General features: G+C 41.0%; 1 protein-coding gene across 2 annotated transcripts in view; it reads left to right on the plus strand.

Annotated features, from left to right (window-relative positions):
• Positions 1-17,461, plus strand: part of LOC147002879 (uncharacterized) — a 43,323-nt gene extending 25,862 nt beyond the window's left edge. For both annotated transcript variants that reach the window (XM_085841399.1, XM_085841398.1), the window contains exon 3: positions 16,868-17,461. In XM_085841399.1, coding sequence (XP_085697525.1) covers positions 16,902-17,456 — 555 coding nt within the window. In that variant the 5' untranslated portion in view covers positions 16,868-16,901 and the 3' untranslated portion in view covers positions 17,457-17,461. The remainder of the gene's footprint in view (positions 1-16,867) is intronic.
• The last annotated feature ends 116 nt before the right edge of the window (positions 17,462-17,577 follow it).

Below are 17,577 nucleotides of genomic sequence, written 5' to 3' on the forward strand. Positions count from 1 at the left end.
CTACCTGCCTCTGCCTCCCAAGTGTTGGGATCAAAGGCATGTGCCACCACTACCTGGCTGAGGCAAACTTTTTAAATGTTCTCACTAGAAGATAATAGAGAACATTTTCTAAAACAAACTACGAAGTTCTAATATAAATGATACCTGAGAATCAAAAGGAGGAGAGTGGAGCTTAAGAAAGATATGGTTAATTAGCTAAAGAGGCATCTTTATTTTTGTTCTGACAAGTACTATCCCATCTGGAGGATGCCTAGCAGCCAGAATGTGGAAATGGATACATGGGAAACAAGAGAGCAGAGAGACAGATTAGTCTTCTGACAGCATTGCTTGTTTCACCAGTGTTGGCCTTCTGTATGGAGTTCCTTGGTGCCACACACCCTTTACCTGATCAGCCATATTGAGATGCAACTGTCAACAAATACAGAATGTTTATAGCTAAGGAAAAGTAGGCATTTTTAGTTTAATAGCAACCAGAATTCACAAAACTTTGCCTTACTATTTCAAAATTTCTTTCCCTTCTAGATTTGACTCACCATTCTGACTATAAAATCAAAGTCAACTGGTTATCATAAAAGCTTTTAATTTTATTTTATGACCTTTATTGGGGGTGGGGAGGCTATACCTTAACACATGTGTGGAGGTCAGGCCACAACTCTGTGGAGTCACACAGGCACTGAACTCAGGTCAGCAGGTAGCAGCAACCAAGTTATTTAACTGTCCCGCAAATTTTTTAATAAATCATTAATCTCCCAATAATTTTAAGATAAAATTCTTCCAAAATTATCAGTATAATAATATACTATAGATAATTTTTATATTGAATGGAGCATCACTTAATTTCTTTTTAATTTGATAAGGAAAATTAAAGTTCTTCTATATTTTTAATTTTAATGCCAAAATTTAAGTATTTAAATAATGGGCTTCAGTTTAAATTTGATGATGGTAAAATATTTGCCTGGCATATGAAAGGCCCTGGGATTCAGTCTTCAACACTCACCTCCCCCATGACACATACACACACAGAAAAGAAAAAGAAGAAAGGACGAGGCTGATTGAGCTATTAAATTTCAATTGCTTCACCTGCCATCACAAACATTCTCATTTTTTTTCATGTTTTCACATTATCTTTTTTATATCCACTAATATTGTCACCTAAAAATAAGACCTATTAAGAGCACTACATTCCAGGTCCAAATATACTGGAATTCTTTATAGCCTTTACAGATATTTGAAATTCTCATTATTAAAGTTGACTATCTTAATCCGTGTTCTGCTGCTATGAAGAGACACCATGACCACAGCAGCTCTTATAAAGGAAAACATTTAACTGGGGCTGGCTTACAGTTCAGAGATTTAGTCCATTATCATCATGGCAGGGAGCATGGTAGCACATAGACAGACATGTGCTGGAGAAGTAGCTGAGAATTCTACATCCAGATCTGCAGGTAGCAGGAAGAGACACTTGGCCTGGCATAGGCTTTTGAAACCTTAAAGCCCATCCACAGTGACACACTTCCTCTAACAAGGCCACACCTAATCCTTTCAGATAGTGTAACTACTTGGTGACCAAGTATTCAAACCTCTGAGCCTCTGAGGGCCATTCTGATTCAAACCACCCCATGGTCCTTTGACGTTATGTTTCAATTAGTGACAAAATTACTGAAAATATGGTGTATCTGACCATACAGCAAGCACAGCTCTGAGTCACTACCTGAACATGGATCAGAACCAAAGTCTGAAATTCCTAGCTCAGGAGATATGAAACAAATGACTTTCAAAGAGAAGGTACTGGGACAGGGGGCTTGTGCTGGCATCTACTCCATGCCTTGTACAACTTTAAGGGCAAGACCCTAAACATAGATCTCATGCTTTAGTTTCATCATTTGTAGACTCAGATAATTCTAATTCCCATTACAATCTCCTCTCTTGGGTACTGAGCTCTGATTACAGGGACGTGCAGAACTTGGAAAAACAGTGCTGCATAGTTTGATGTACTTTAATTTGTAATTATTAATCTTTATATGCAGTACATATTCTTGATGTTTTCCTTTCATTAGAGAAATGCAAAAGGATTTACAAAATTATATGCACGTATATTCATTAAAGCATTATCTCTGGAAACTCTGTGTGTGTGTGTGTGTGTGTGTGTGTGTGTGTGTGTGTGTGTGTGTAAAACATTTCCAGTATGCAAAATAAAAAAAAAAACTGGTAAGTTTTCAAACAAGTTGGTTGAGCTAGAATTATGGTGTGATACAACATTATAAACCCATCTCTAGAGCAGTCGTTCTCAACCTTGCTAATGGTTTGACCCTTTAATACACTCTTCATGTGGTGACCCCCTAACCATAAAATTATGTCATTGCTACTTCATAACTGTAATTTTGCAACTGGTATGAATCATAATGTAATATCTGTGTTTTTTGATGGTCATAGGCAACTTCTGTGAAAGGGTGGTTTGATACCCAAAGGGACTGTGACGCACAAGTACAGGTTGAGAACTACTGCCCTAGTGACTGAGGACTTAAAAGTCTTACATAACTGTATTTACGCTTTAAAAAGTATCACAACGAGACGTTTCCTTTTATTTTTAACTGTGGCTTCTGGGAGCAGCTTTATGCATCCATAAAGTACCTCCATTCAAATTCTTTTTATTATTTTTGGTTTTGTTTTGTGTTTTGTTTGTTTGTTTTGTTTGTCTTGAGACAGAGTCTGGCTACATAGCCCTGGTTGTCCTGAAACTCACTATATAGATCAGGCTGGCTTCGTACTCACAGAGATCTGCCTGCCTCTTCCTCCCAAAGGCTGAGATTAAAGGCCATCACTACCATGCTTGGGCTCTTTCTGCCTCTCCCCCTCCTTCCCCTTCCCCTCCCCTCTCTCAATTAATTTATGAAATAACAGGTTTCCTTATGGATGCTTTTCAAATATTCTTAGTTTTGGTTGAACCTCCTCTCCCCCATCTCCCTGCTTAAAGTTTTTTATTCCTAGCATTCACCCCATCTACTTTCTTAAGACATTTCTTCTATTATACCTCTTCCTTAAACCTTTCCCCCCTTTCATGGCCTCCTTCCAACTTCTTGTCCTCTACATATACTTACTACCACATAAACAGATACATAAAACTCAGAACCTAGGATCTGCATGAGAGAAATCATGCATTATTTTTCTGAGCCAGGGTCGCCTCACTTGATATATTTTCCAGCTCCATCCTCTTACCTGAAAAGTTCATAATTACATTTCTCTTTGTGGTTGAATAAAGTTCCATTGAATATATCATTTTTTCTTTCCCCAGACAAGATCTGATGTGCTCCAGGCTGGCTTTGAACCTCTATGTATTCCAGACTAGCTTTGAATTCTTTTTCTTTTTTTTTTTTTTTTTTTTTTTGGTTTGGTTTTTGGAGACAGGATTTCTCTGTGTAACCCTTGCTGTTCTGGAACTCACTCTGTAGACCAGGCTGGCCTTGAACTCAGAGATCCACTTGCCTCTGCCTCCCAAGTGCTGGGATCAAAGGCGTGCGCCACCACGCCTGGCTCATGTTTAGGTTCTTTATCTGGGTTTTAATCAGATTATTTGCTTCTTAGCTTTGGGGGTTGAGTTCTTTGTATATTTTGGACATAAACCTCTTAACAGATGCATAGTTTAAAAATAGTTTCTTCCACCCTACATGTCCTTCATTCTGTTACTGTTTTCTTGGCTATGCTGTTCAAGTTTGGTATAATTCTATCTTCTTGGGTTTGTTTTTTTTTGTTGTTGTTTTTTAAAGATTTATTAATTATATGTAAGTACACTGTAGCTGTCTTCAAACAGACCAGAAGAAGGCATCAGATCTCATTAAGGATGGTTGTGAGCCACCACGTGGTTGCTGGGATTTGAACTCATGACCTTCAAGAGCAGTCAGTGCTCTTAACCGCTGAGCCATCTCTCCAGCCCGTTGGCTTCTTGTTTTGATTGCCTGTACTCTGGGGAACGTATCCAAAGAAATCATTCCCAGAAGAATGCCATGAAGTATATCTGTTCTGCTGGTAGCTTTATCATTCCTGGACTTATAGTTAAGTCTTTAATTCATTTTCAGTTGATTTTTTTTTAAGATTTATTATTACACATAAGTTCACTGTAGCTGACTTCAGACGCACCAGAAGAGGGTGTCAGATCTCATTACGGATGGTTGTGAGCCACCATGTAGTTGCTGGGATTTGAACTCAAGACCTTTGGATGAGCAGTCAGTGCTCTTACCCCCTGAACTCACCAGCCCTTCAGTTGATTTCTATATATGATTATGAAATGAGGTCATTCACAGATACATTGTGTAGATATTCTGTTTTCCCAACACTTATTGAAAAGACTATTTATTGGGTATTCTTCGAAATTTTTTGGAAAATTAGGTGGCTATCGATGTGCGAATTTCTAGGTTCCCTGGTCTGTCCCATTGGTCTATTTATATGCTGGTAGTATGCTGCTTTGGTAATAAAAAAACTTTGAAGTCTTGTAGTATGGGTTGTCTACTCAGGGTCTATTTCCACATGGACTTTAGAATTTTTATTTCTCTAAAGAATGTCATTGATATGTTGATAGGATTGCATTGATTCTATGTCGCATCCTCTAACATGACCACCAGTTCTAACAGCAGTTTATTTAGCAAGCTTCAGTCTTCATCACTCTCCCCCAAACCCGGGACCTCTTATATACTCTCAGCCCCCATCCACTCACAGCAGGCCACGTCACCTCACCAGGCACGGGGCTTCAGTCAATCAGGGCGGCAGGGGTGCATCTCCACCAAATATGGATTTATTTACACCACCAGCTCTGCTTCCGGCAGGTGCCATCTTTCAGGTGCGGCTCAGGCAGCCCAAGGCGGGGAAGGCCACAGCCTCCCACAGTTCCCCCTAACTTGTTTTATTGCTGCAAGCAAGCCTCATGGGTGAAGGTAGAGGTCTGATCCCCAGTGTACAAGCATAGGGGCCCTACACAAAGCCATCCCTGGGTGATGACCCAGAGAGGTCTTGGCCAGCTCCCGTGTCATTTTTTTTCCTGGGGAAAGGGAACTAGGACACTGAACCTTCATGCAATCAGACATGCCTTCCACAGGATGCCAACAGCTCACAAGCTATCCTCTGTGCAATGCTTAGCCTCGCAACCCACGGCATAACGCAGCATTATTTTTTTAGAGCGGCAAGCCAAATCTGAGATTGCCCCGCCTCCACTGCGGCAAAGGCCTGCGCCACCATGGCGGAAGTGTGGGCCTGCACACGCTGCCGACACATGCACCAAACACACAACACACACAATTACAAGCATACATCCCAGGGCTCCCATTCCCGCCCATTTCTTCAGATGATTCATGCATCAGGGAGGTGCAGCCCTGAGGCAAGGGATAGATCCACTCGAGTCATGGTCACAATGGCCAGCCGGAGCTTCTGCATGGTAGGCATACGGGTAACCACTGCCAGAGGTCCCATCCCAACACAGGGTATCTCATCAAGGCTTGGGCTCTGCGCTGATGACTCTGCATGCAGCAGGTGCACCAGAAGGCCAGGATGCTGATTAATATCAGACACAGGGCAAGTCCAATTCTGGCCCACTCTTTCAAGCGGGAGACAGCTGTCAGCAATCCAAAGTTTTGCAAAACCCGCGGATAAATTATTCACAGCCACTGCAGTTTGTAAACAAAGTAACTTGAACAGGCAAAGGTACAAAGCAAGGGATCCTAGTCACAACAGCTAAATGATATTCAGATGCATTCCAGCACATACTATAATAACAAATATCTCCACCCCACATTCACTGCCCAAGGTGGAAGGGAATCAGGAACACTCCTCCAGGTAGCATTAGCTTTAGTAGATACAGCTGAACACAATCACTCATCTGTGAAATATTTTGAATCATCTGAAAACACAACAATCCCTTTAGCTGAAGCAGCATAGAAAAAAGGCAATTGTAGCGAAGCATTAGATGTAAAGAATTGAGGAAACACTTGAATGCTTCAACAGCATGGGTTTCGGGAACACAGAGCTCTTCAGTTCTCACTAGCAGGAGCATTCCCAGTCACAGGAACATCCACGTCCTCATAGCTCTGCTTGCCCTGAATTGCTCTGGTCAGCCACTCCGGGACCCACAGCTGTTATCGGTGATCCTGGGGAAACACAAACAGACCCTCTCGCCCAAACCAATTGAGAGCGCTCCTCTCTTACCTGATTCAGCGCCTCATTACCTCTCTGGAGTTCTGCGCCACATCTTTCTCTATCTTCTATGCAATTTCTAACTTCCAGACTGGCAAAACCCCTTTTGGTAAAACCCCCTGTTCCTCTGCAAACCTCAAGTCCCCATGGTGCTTGGTGCAACTTGTCCCAAAGCCAAGAGCCTTAACTTGTCCCAAAGCCGGGAGCTTTAACTTGTCCCAAAACCGGGAACCTTAACTTATCCCACTTACCTGGGAACCTTACCAGCTAGCTGCCCTGACTGCGATGAGTTCTGAATGTCTCCCCGTACACGCCACCATTTGTCGCTTCCTATTCTGACCAGCAGAAAAGAGCGATGACACTAAGTTCTTCTCACAGCAGTTTATTCAGCAAGCTTCAGTCTTCATCTCTCTCCCCCTCTCACTCTTATAGACTCTCAGCCCCCCATCCACTCAAGGCAGGCCATGTCACCTCACCAGGCATGTGGCTTCAGCCAATCAGGGCGGCAGGGGCGCATCTCCACCAAATATGGACTTGTTTACACCACCAGCTCTGCATCTTTCAGGTGCGGCTCGGGCAGTCCAAGGGGGGGAGGCCACAGCCTCCCACAATTCTATAGATTAATATATGTAGAATGGACATCTTAACAGTATTTTTCCAATCTATGAACATGTGATATCTTTCTATTTCTTTTTTCTGATTCCTGCCATTTATACAGGAGTTTCTCTGGTTCCAACTTCTATTATAATGCAGCTATTAAAATAAAAGTTTTCATCATTTTTCTGTTGAGTATGATTTTTAACTATGGGTTGTCCTGGTTTTATTATACTTAGGTGCCGTGCTTCTATACAAAATTTGCTGAGGGTTTTAGGGAAGAATGAATGTTCAATATTTTTCAAATCCCTTTACTGTGTCTATTAAAGTGATTCACTTTATTCTGTTAATGTGATATATTACATTTATAGATGTCTGGACATTGAAAGAAATTTGCATCTCTAGGATGAATGCCACCTAACCATAGCAAATCACCTTTACAAAATTTATCACATTTTATGTTTGTGTGTACTTGTGTATGGGTGTAGGTGTGGGCACACACACACAACTTGTTAGGCTTGATGGCAAGCACCATTACCCACTGAGTTATCTCACAGACACCAAAGCATCTGACTATGCTAACTATGTGTGCTACCACTGAGCTGTATTCACAGCCCACAAGAAATATTTACTTCATTTTATAGAAAAAATAGGTTAAAAAACTGAAATCTATATCTATTGTCTTAAACTTTTATCCCAGTGGTCTTTCATTAACTTTATATTCAAAGAAGGAATATATCTGAAATCTTACTTTGATTCTAAATACAATAAAGAACACTACTGAAACAAAACAAAAATGAAAAAATAGAAAATCTGAAAAGACCAATGAGTAAGGAATTTGAGTCAGTAATAGAATCTCTCCCATAGTGGAAATTCCAGAACCTTATATTTGAGGCCTTGAATTCAACCCTTAACAGGAGATTTCTTTCCTTGTATACAAAAACATTATTCAGGGCCCATAAGATGGCTCAGCAGGTAAAGTGCTTGCCGCCAAGCCTCCCAATGACTTCTGTCTCTAGGACACACATCGTGAAGAGAGAGAATCAACTTCCTAGTCTGTGTGAATAACATGTACTTTCCTCCTAATAAAACATTGGCTTATTGCAGTTAAATTTATTGCAATTTAGTAATTTCTATTTTCTAAGATAATGTTCTTTAGCTGCATCATTTTTGCAGATTTTGATTATATTTTATTATAAAATGGACTATTACTACTGTTGCAAATAAAATATATAAAATATTTCAATATGTAAATGGTTTTATTGGGATATGGTCTGTAGCCCAGGCTGATTTAAAACTTACAGCAATACTCCTTCCTCGGCCTCCTAAGTGCTGTAATTATAGACATGAACCACTAAACTAAGCTGCAACTCTCCTGTTTAAGAAGTAAAAAAGGATTTGGTAATACAGAGATGCAGATTAGTGCATCTCTCAACCTCTGTCACAGACACTTCTATTTGCAGTAGACAATGATTAACTAAAAGACCCACAAATGGCCAAAGAGGTGCACAGAATAAGACACTGCAGAACACTCAACCCTAAATGGAATATCTTTACTGAACATTCTCCTTCCTCCCCAAACTCAGGGATCTCTATGGAAGAGGGAATGGAAAGACTATAAGAGCCAATGGTGTGAATAAGTACAAACAGTAGCTTCTAGACATATAGGACAGCTGCACCTATAAACTCACAGCAGTCATTAACATACACAAGCCCTGTGCAAGCTCAAGCCAGACCAAATCCTAGAATGAGGAAGGAAAGTAGACAGGGTCCCACCCCTAGCTGAGGAGCTACTTGCAAATGATAACTGCTGGGAAGGAGAATCTGTTTTCTTTGAAAGACTTGCTGCTGTTAGGTTGACCATACTCTAGTGGAAGACTACACCTCCATAAATACATACACTGAATGAGTAGGGGAAACACACAAAGGTGGGTGGTCAGGGAAGAAGGGTGACCTGGAAGTAGTTAGGGGAGGGAGTGAATATGATCAGAACTTAATTCTCAAAGAATTAAAAGATAGGAAAAATGGAGAAAGAATTTGGTGTTTCTATAATAATATTTTCAGTGACTTATACTCATATATCTTTTACTACATTGGAGAGAAGAGGAAAGGAATTATACACACCTTGAAGCAGCTTTCCTTTAACTCACTGCCAGTTAATCTTGATTAACTTCCAGGAGTGCTTCTTATGTAATGAGCATCATCCATTCTCTAACTTTATTTTTTCTAAAGGAAATATATAATAAATCACAGTAACCTAAAAAGCATCAGCTGTCCTCTTCAGAAAGGTCATTTGTGTCTCTTATCTAGTACAGAAATTTTGCCTGTTTCTACCCAGAAACAATTCATTTTTAAAAAACTCTTAGTGATGTAACATGACAGGCAAGGGTCCTACTGTCATTGAGCTTACATGATAATGCAATGAGCAGACAATACATATGAATGAAACTCGTTTCAGAAAATAAGGACTTTGAAGTGAGGGGAATGGAATAGAGTACTGAGAAAGGGAATATCTACTCCAACCCCCGCAGCTCTAGGGATTGACCCCAAGGCCTTGTGCATTCTCGGCAGTCACCGAACTACATCTGTAGCCAGGTGAAGCCTTCTTCAGAGGCATCTGACCAGGTTGACCCCTAAACTATGAGGTGAAAACACAGCTCTGTAGGAAACTGGGGTGGAAGCTTCTACGGTAGTGGTTTGTTTCCCTGAGATCATCCACTCGTCAATAAAAAGGCATTTGCTTAAATAAAATTGAGCAGAGTTCAGACATGTTCAAGAACTTTCTTTGCCTGTATAGTCAAACCTCAAAGCATTGTTCCATAATGGATAGAAGTCAACAGATTTATCTCCTAATATTCCTTTTATAAAATATTACAGAATTTTCTTCTTGGTTGTCCAATATAGCATTTGGTACAACCCTTCCCTGCCCTTAATTTATAACTGGCATATTTTTTCATTCCTTCCATCATTTCTTTTTTTGTTTTTTGTTTGTTTTGTTTGGGGTGGGGGTTGTATTTTTGCAACAGGGTTTCACTATGTAACTCTAGCTCTCCTGGAACTTTTTTTTTTTTTTTTTTTTTTTTTACTGGCTATAAGATTTTTAATTAAATTTCTACTTAAGTGTCCACCTTTTGCCTATAATTGTTATATGATTTTCTTTTTTTTAATTAGATATTTTCTTTATTTACATTTCAAATGCTATCCCCTTTCCTGGTTTCCCTTCTAAAAACCCCCTACCTCGTTCCCCCTCCCACTGCTCACCAACCCACCACTCCCGCATCCTGGCCCTGGCATTCCCCTACACTGGGGCATAGAGCCTTCACAAGACCAAGGGCCTTTTCTCCCATTAATGACCAACAAGGCCATCCTCTGCTACATATGCGGCTAGAGCCATGGGTTCCTCCATGTGTACTCTTTGGTAGGTGGTTTAGCCCCTGGGAGCTCTGGGGGGTGGGGTGGGTACTGGTTGGTTCATGTTGTTATTCCTCCTATGGGGCTACAAACCCCTTCAACTGTCCTGGAACTTTCTATGTAGACCAGGCTGGCCTCAAACTCACAGAAATCTGCCAGCCTCTACCTCCCAAGTGTTAGATCAGCATAATTATTTTTTGGGTATACTGTGAAACCCCTTAAAAATAATTATACCTAAGTTCCTTGCATAATCATTATATTAATTCACTAACTTCTTTCCCAAAATGGACAAAAGCTACTGATTTTTAATCATCGAACAGTGGTTCTCAAGTGGGTTACAACTTGGGGGGTATGCATTGAACAGCCCTTTCACAGGGGTCACTCTATGACCATTAGAAAACAGATATTTACAGTATGATTCATAACTGTAGCAAAATTGTAGTTATGAAGTAGCAACAAAAATAATTTTATGGTGGGGAGTCACCACAACATGAGAAACTGTATCAAAGGGCCACGGCATTAGGAGAGTTTAGAACCATTAATATAGAACATGGTACAATGGAGCAAAACATGAGTGCCATAGAACTAGACTAGGGTTAACTATAGGATTGAAGGAAGGGTGGACTTAGGAATAGGGGAATAGTCTGAAACCAGCAAAAGTCCTTTAATGCCAAACTAAGGAAAGGAATTCAGAAGTTATTCTGTTAAAGGAAAGGTAGTGTGATGGTTTGAATAAGAATGGCCCTTATAGGCTCATAGATTTAAATGTCTAGTCACTAGGTAATGACACTATTTGAAAGGATTAAAAGGATTAGGAGTTATGGTCTTGTTAGAGGAAGTGTGTCACTGGGGGTGGACTTTGAGGTTTTCAAAGCCATGTCAAGCCCATAAACTTTCTGCTTACAGATCAAGGTATAGCTCTGCCTGCCACCATGTTCTCTGCCATGATGATAATTTAATTAAGCCTCTGGAACTGTAACCAATCCCCTAACTGAATACTTTCTGAGAGTTGTCTTGGTCATGGAGTCTCTTCACAGCAATAGAACACTGACTAAGATAGAAGATGATACCTGGAGTGGGATATTGCCGTGACAGGCTTGACCATGCTAGTTAGTGGAATGTGAGCTTTGGGACTTTGGATTAGGAAAGCAGTTGAATACTTAAAGCAGGGCTTAATGGGCCATACTAGTAAGTGCATGGATGACAGTGGAGCTAAGAGCAATGTAAATTATTACGGCCTGGCTCAAGAAGTTCCAGAGGGGAAGAATATTAGTAACTGTCCTAGAGACTATTCTTGTGATATTTCAGGAAAGAATGTGGCTGCTTTTTGCCTGAGGCTAAAATAAAGAGTTTTGTACTGATGGCTGGCATTAGCAGGAAAAGATTTCAATACAGCCTAATATTAGACTATATCTGTCACGTGGTTATTAGTAGTCACTCCTGTGCATATCTACAATGAAAAGGAGCAAGCTGGACAAAGAGATATACAAAATGTGTAGTGTGAAGAGAAAAGCAATACCAGGAAGTATAATGGAGCTCAAAGCAATACAAAGTTTTTTTGTTTTTAAAGATTTATTTATTTATATATGTAAGTACATTGTTGCTGTCTTTAGACACCCTAGAAGAGGGCATCAGATGGTTGTGAGCCACCATGAGGTTGCTGGGAATTGAACTCAGGACCTTTGGAAGAGCAGTCAGTGCTCTTAACTGCTGAGCCATCTCTCCAGCCCAAAAAGTTTTTTGCTTTTTTGTTTTTTAAAGCCTGATGGTAAATGGGACAAATGGAGTAGTGATTTGAGGGCAAGATCCCAACCTGCTAAGCTTCTAACTTGTGAAAAGGAATTAAAGGGAGGCTTAAGCAGCAGAAGGGAAATATCAGCAACAGAAAGGTGATGTGAATGGAATTGGAAGGGGCTACGTGCCAGCCCCACTTGACTGCAGAACTTGGCAGTTTTGACGATGTGATTTTGATATTAGAGTCAGGGAATACAATGAAGAGATTATGGAATCTGCCTCCACATCTAATGGAAGCTACCATGATCAGGCTTGTGTCAGGGGTATAGCTGCATTGAGATCCAGGAAGGACACTCTATAAGAAGCTGTGAAAGTGAAACCTAGATTTTGTTGGAGACCCCAAATGTTAGAGATGCCAGAGTTATGGGATACTTGTCAAGAAAAGTTGCAGACTGGGTGTGGAACTAGCCAAAGAAAGAAAAGTATATTGCAGTCAACAAAGCTGAAAAGACTTGGAGATCTGAAGAGTGTTTTGACATCAGACATAGAGATTCAGCATTTGGAGTTTGTCCTACTGGTTTTTGGCTTTGCTTTGGTCCAGTATTTTCTCACTATGCCCCTTGCCTCCCTTTTGGAATAGTAATGTATATTCTGTGCCACTGTGTGTTGGAAGTATGTGATCTGCTTTTGATTTTGGTTTTACAGGGAAGAAATTGCCTTGAGTCTCAGAAGAGACTTTGAACTTTGGACTTTTTTTTTTTTTTTTTTTGGTTTTTCGAGACAGGGTTTCTCTGTGTAGCCCTGGCTGTCCTGGAACTCACTTTGTAGACCAGGCTGGCCTAAAACTCAGAAATCTGCCTGCCTCTGCCTCCCGAGTGCTGGGATTAAAGGCGTGCGCTACCACGCCCGGCTTGAACTTTGGACTTTTAAAATGATAAACTGGCGGTGGTGGCGCACGCCTTTAATCCCAGCACTCGGGAGGCAGAGGCAGGCAGATTTCTGAGTTTTAGGCCAGCCTGGTCTACAAAGTGAGTTCCAGGACAGCCAGGGCTATACAGAGAAACCCTGTCTCGAAAAACCAAAAATAAATAAATAAATAAATAGAAATTAAAATGATAAGCTATGGGGACTTTTGAAATTGAAATTAATGTCTTTTTGCATTATGAAATAACTACAAGGTTATGGGGTCTGGGGAGTGGATGTGGTGGTTTGAATGAGAATGGCCCTAATAGGCTCATATATTGAAATGATTAGCAATCAGGGAGTGGCACTATTTGAAAGGATTAGGAGGTTGTGGCTTTGTTAGAAGTATATCACTGGTAGTGAGCTTTGAGGTTTCAAAAGCCTATGCCAAGCCCAGACTCTCTGCTTCTAGATCAGGCTGTAGCTCTCAGCTATGCCTCCAGGACCGTGCTTGCCTGCTGCCATGCTGTCTGCTATGATGGATGGAACTGTAAGCAAGCCCACAATTAAATGCTTTCTTTTATAAGAATTGCCTTGGTCATGGTATCTCTTCATAGCAATAGGACAGTAAGGGTTTGATACTTAATATCTGTTACTTCAGAAAGGAGAATGGCAGAGGAAATAAATGCATACAGCAGAGTATTATGTGTGGATGTTTTTTTTTTAATTACTTTTGTATTTATTTTGTATGTGTGAGATGAATAGGTCACGAATTCTTATCACAGTACATTTGTTCAGGTCGGAGGACAACTTACAAACATTGGTCCTTGGGACCAAACTCATTGTCAAGCTCAGGGGCAAGCACCTTTACTCACTAGGCCATCTCACTTGCCCAGGAGTTGATTTTTTTTTTTAAGTTTTATTTATTTATTATATGTAAGTACACTGTAGCCATCTTCAGACACTCCAGAAGAGGGTATCAGATTTCGTTATGGATGGTTGTGAGCCACCATGTGGTTGCTGGGATTTGAACTCCGGACCTTCGGAAGAGCAGTCAGCGCTCTTAACCACTGAGCCATCTCGCCAGCCCGAGGAGTTGATTTTTTCAGGGCAGCAATACCTGTCTAACTGGCTCCCTATGAGATGGGAGTGGTGAAAAATAAGGCCAACAGAAAGGTAGGCGTAGCAGAATCTAAAGGACTAAAAAGCTGAAATCCCTGGGTTTGAATATTTGTTACCCTGCTTTGAAAGAGACAATTTCCATTTTCTAGTTTTCTTTCCTATGGCCTGCAAATGTAATTTTTGTAATGCTCTTCTTTATGGTAGTGTTTGTAAAACTTGGTTGCTCCTGGAAATAAAATGAGAACTTTAAATACTATTGATGTCTGGGTTTTAAAACTAAATATTCAGAATTATCTGGTCTAGGATCAATAGCTGGGACCAGGTGTTCAAATGCAAGAGCCTCTGGATGACATATCACTTTCAAGCCATATGCAGCCCCCAATAAACTCATGAACATCTCGGTATTGATTTTCTTACTGTTGTAATAGTAACAACTAAAGGGAAGAAATATTTTGGCTCACAATTTCAGAGATTTCAGCTCTTCAAGGTAATGAGAGTGTAAGGTGAAGCTACCAGATCAGGAAGCAGAAAAGAGATGGACAGCACCAGGAGTAAGTATAACTAACAAAGGCCTGCCTCAGGTACCTATTTCACTAGTCATTGTCAGCCTCCAAAAAGCTCACAACCTTCAAAAAGTACCACTAACCAGAGAACAAATGCTCACAAAACATGCCTGAGAGGGACAATTCAAACGCATATTTCAGTGACTATGCTATGCCCCTTCCATATATAATCTCATTCAATCACTGTAACTCTAAATGTCATTATTCCACTTACCAGAAGAGAACAAACAAATTACTCCCAAGATCCAGTACTGATGTACTGAATCTATTGAAGACTTCAAAACAACAAACTGGCTGTAAAGGCTAGAGAACTTCACAAAAGATGTAAGCCTTTTCCTTGTATATAATCTCTTAATATTTCAGTGTCAAGTTGCTTAAAACTACTGTGGCTCAAACCAAATAAGGCTACAAGTTTGCTTCTCTGATCAAGTTGTTAGAAATTCAGAAGTGAGAGCCCTGGTCTTCAGTTACATGATTAGGGAATCCTTAAGCAGAAATGATAGTAGACACATCAGTGTGTGCTTAGAACAGTAACCAGTGAGGTGGGTGGTGCAGGAATCCCAGGTGTAGATAACACCAACACTTAGGAAGCTGAAGCTGGAAGATACTAAGGTTGAGGCCATCCTGAACTCCATGGTGAGAGGCTCAAAAAACAGTACTGCCAGGATTAAAACCATGTGAAAATATATTAAGTCAAGACTCTTAGCAGTTTTCCAGACTTAATTAGAAATGAATAAAATAGACATATAAAGCTGTTTGGTTACATTTCAAATCCAATTATTTGAAGTTTTACACATCTAAAATATGATAGAAACTTTAAATTTGTGAATGTTTATATCTATGACTGAAAAGTAGATTTTTAAATCTATGTTTATTTCCATCTTTTTGTTTTGTTTTGTTTTTTTGAGACAGGGTTTCTCTGTGTAGCCCTGGCTGTCCTGAACTCACTTTGTAGACCAGGCTGGCCTCGAACTCAGAAATCCGCCTGCCTCTGCTTCCCGAGTGCCACCACGCCCAGCTTTTTTTTTTTTTTTTTTTTTAATTTCTTCTTGGTTTTACTCCCTGTCAGTCAGCACCTCACATACCTGCATAGAAAATTCATAGCTGAGTTTTGCAATTAACAAAGCTTGAAAAAGCCCTTTTTAAAATGTGTGTGTGTGTGAGCCTTCTCTCTTTATTCCATGTGGAACTGGAGATTGAGCTCAGTCATGAGGCTTGGCAGCTCGTGGTGTTGTTCATTACCAGCAGCACCACCTTGCTGTCCCTTTTAACATTTTTTAAATTCAAGATCCTGTTTTTAAGACTTTATATTTTAGTTTTTGTTTTATTTATATTAGATATATGTATAATATAAATATATTAGGATATATTTACATTTTAGTTCCTTGTATTTAGGATATCCATGTTTTAGAACCAAGTGGCTATTCTTTGACATATACACTAGTATAGTGAGTATTGAGTTTTTGGACCACTGTGTTTCTACCACACAGATGTCTTTAGTGTATCATAATGAATGTAAATCACTTGTGAAAAACTAAAATATCACATATATTTCTACTAGTTATAAAGCCGTACAAGTTATATATACAAAGCAAAATCTCTTGTATTGAAAAAAATGCCCCTCTCCCAAAAAATGCTTTTCTTTTTTACACTTAACCCCCCAAATAAAAATGGTTTTTACAGTTTTTAGTTTAAGTGAAAGTTTATTTAATAGCATTAATTCTAAGGCAAAGACCTAAGTTTACTAGAACTATAAACCTTCAAAGCCACACTTATCAGACTTAAATACTAAGGAAAGTACAATTGTCTGCTGAAAATTCTATTTAAGAACTAGGGCTTTCAACACCAAGACATGTCAAATTACGTTTGGGTCTTTGAAAACCCAGCTCTTGGGAATGAATTCCAAACCATGACTGTTGAAAACACACGTGCTTTAGTTTAGTAACCCCTTTTATTTAAAAAAAAAAAAAAATGCATGCTTAACAGAGATGGGACATTTCTCGTTTACATACCTTCATTTTTGGAAAGCTAAAATGTCGCATACAGTGGCATACATACATAACCCATCTTTTAAAATACCACCTGGAAGTATTAGTTTGAAATGCTTCATTTTCCTATATAGCCCTTAAATAAAATGAAAACACTGCGCTGCCCGTCTTTAATATTTGTTAAAAATGAAGGAAAAACTTAAAAAATGACTTTGCAATTTCCAAATGCCCGCGCTCTGCAAACACTTTTCAAGCCTGCCTAGTATATTCTGTCTGGGTCAAGCTCGGTGACAGCAGGCCGAGCATTTGAGTTAAAGCTGCCTCTAGCCTGGGGTACAAAGCCCTTCCTTTGATCCTTTTCTCGTTACTCTGCAGATGGAGGACCAACAAACAGAACGCATTCCTCTCGATGGGCACACGTCCCTCTCTTCAGCAAAGCTCCCAGACGCCAGACCGAGGCCAGGCCGCGAGGCCACGCCGAGCCCTCGGGACGCCAGACCCGGGCGGGTCAGGGAGGAGAGGCGAGGAAAAGGTTCTTCTAGGCAAGCATGAGGCTGGGACTCCGGAACAAAGCGCCGGCCCGGGAAGAGCAGGCGGCCCGGCGACGCACACTCACGGGGCTCCCGGCGCTACGCAAGAGTCCCGCAACGCGCCGGCCCGCCGCCCTTACGCCACTGGCTTGGCCCCAGAGCCTTCGCGAATATGGCTTTGCGCACTGCGGCGAGGCTGCGCCGAAACCGAGCTTGCCCGCTGGCTCCTCCCCGCCGCCCTGCGCGGATTGGTAGCGGACGGAAGCCCGGCTGCTGATTGGATAGCGAAGGAGCCACTCGGGGAGGCTCTGGTGGGTCGGCCGCCTCAGAGTGATAAGTTGGGCTTCAGACACGCCTCAGCGCCAGCAGCGAGCCGGAGCTCTATGGAGGTGGCGGCGGGTACCAGGTGGCGGCTGCAGCAGCTACTCCTCTGAGCTGAGACTTTCAAGCCGGCCGCGTCTCCTTCCTCCCCCTTCCCTCCCCCTTTTTTGTTTTCCGTTCCCCTTCCCCCTCCCTTCCCCGTCCCCGACGACCGGATCCAGAGGAGGCAGCTGC

Source organism: Mus caroli, unplaced genomic scaffold, assembly GCF_978045245.1.
Source record: "Mus caroli unplaced genomic scaffold, Mus_caroli_1 scaffold_8, whole genome shotgun sequence".
In the NCBI taxonomy this organism is placed as follows: Eukaryota; Metazoa; Chordata; class Mammalia; order Rodentia; family Muridae; genus Mus; species Mus caroli.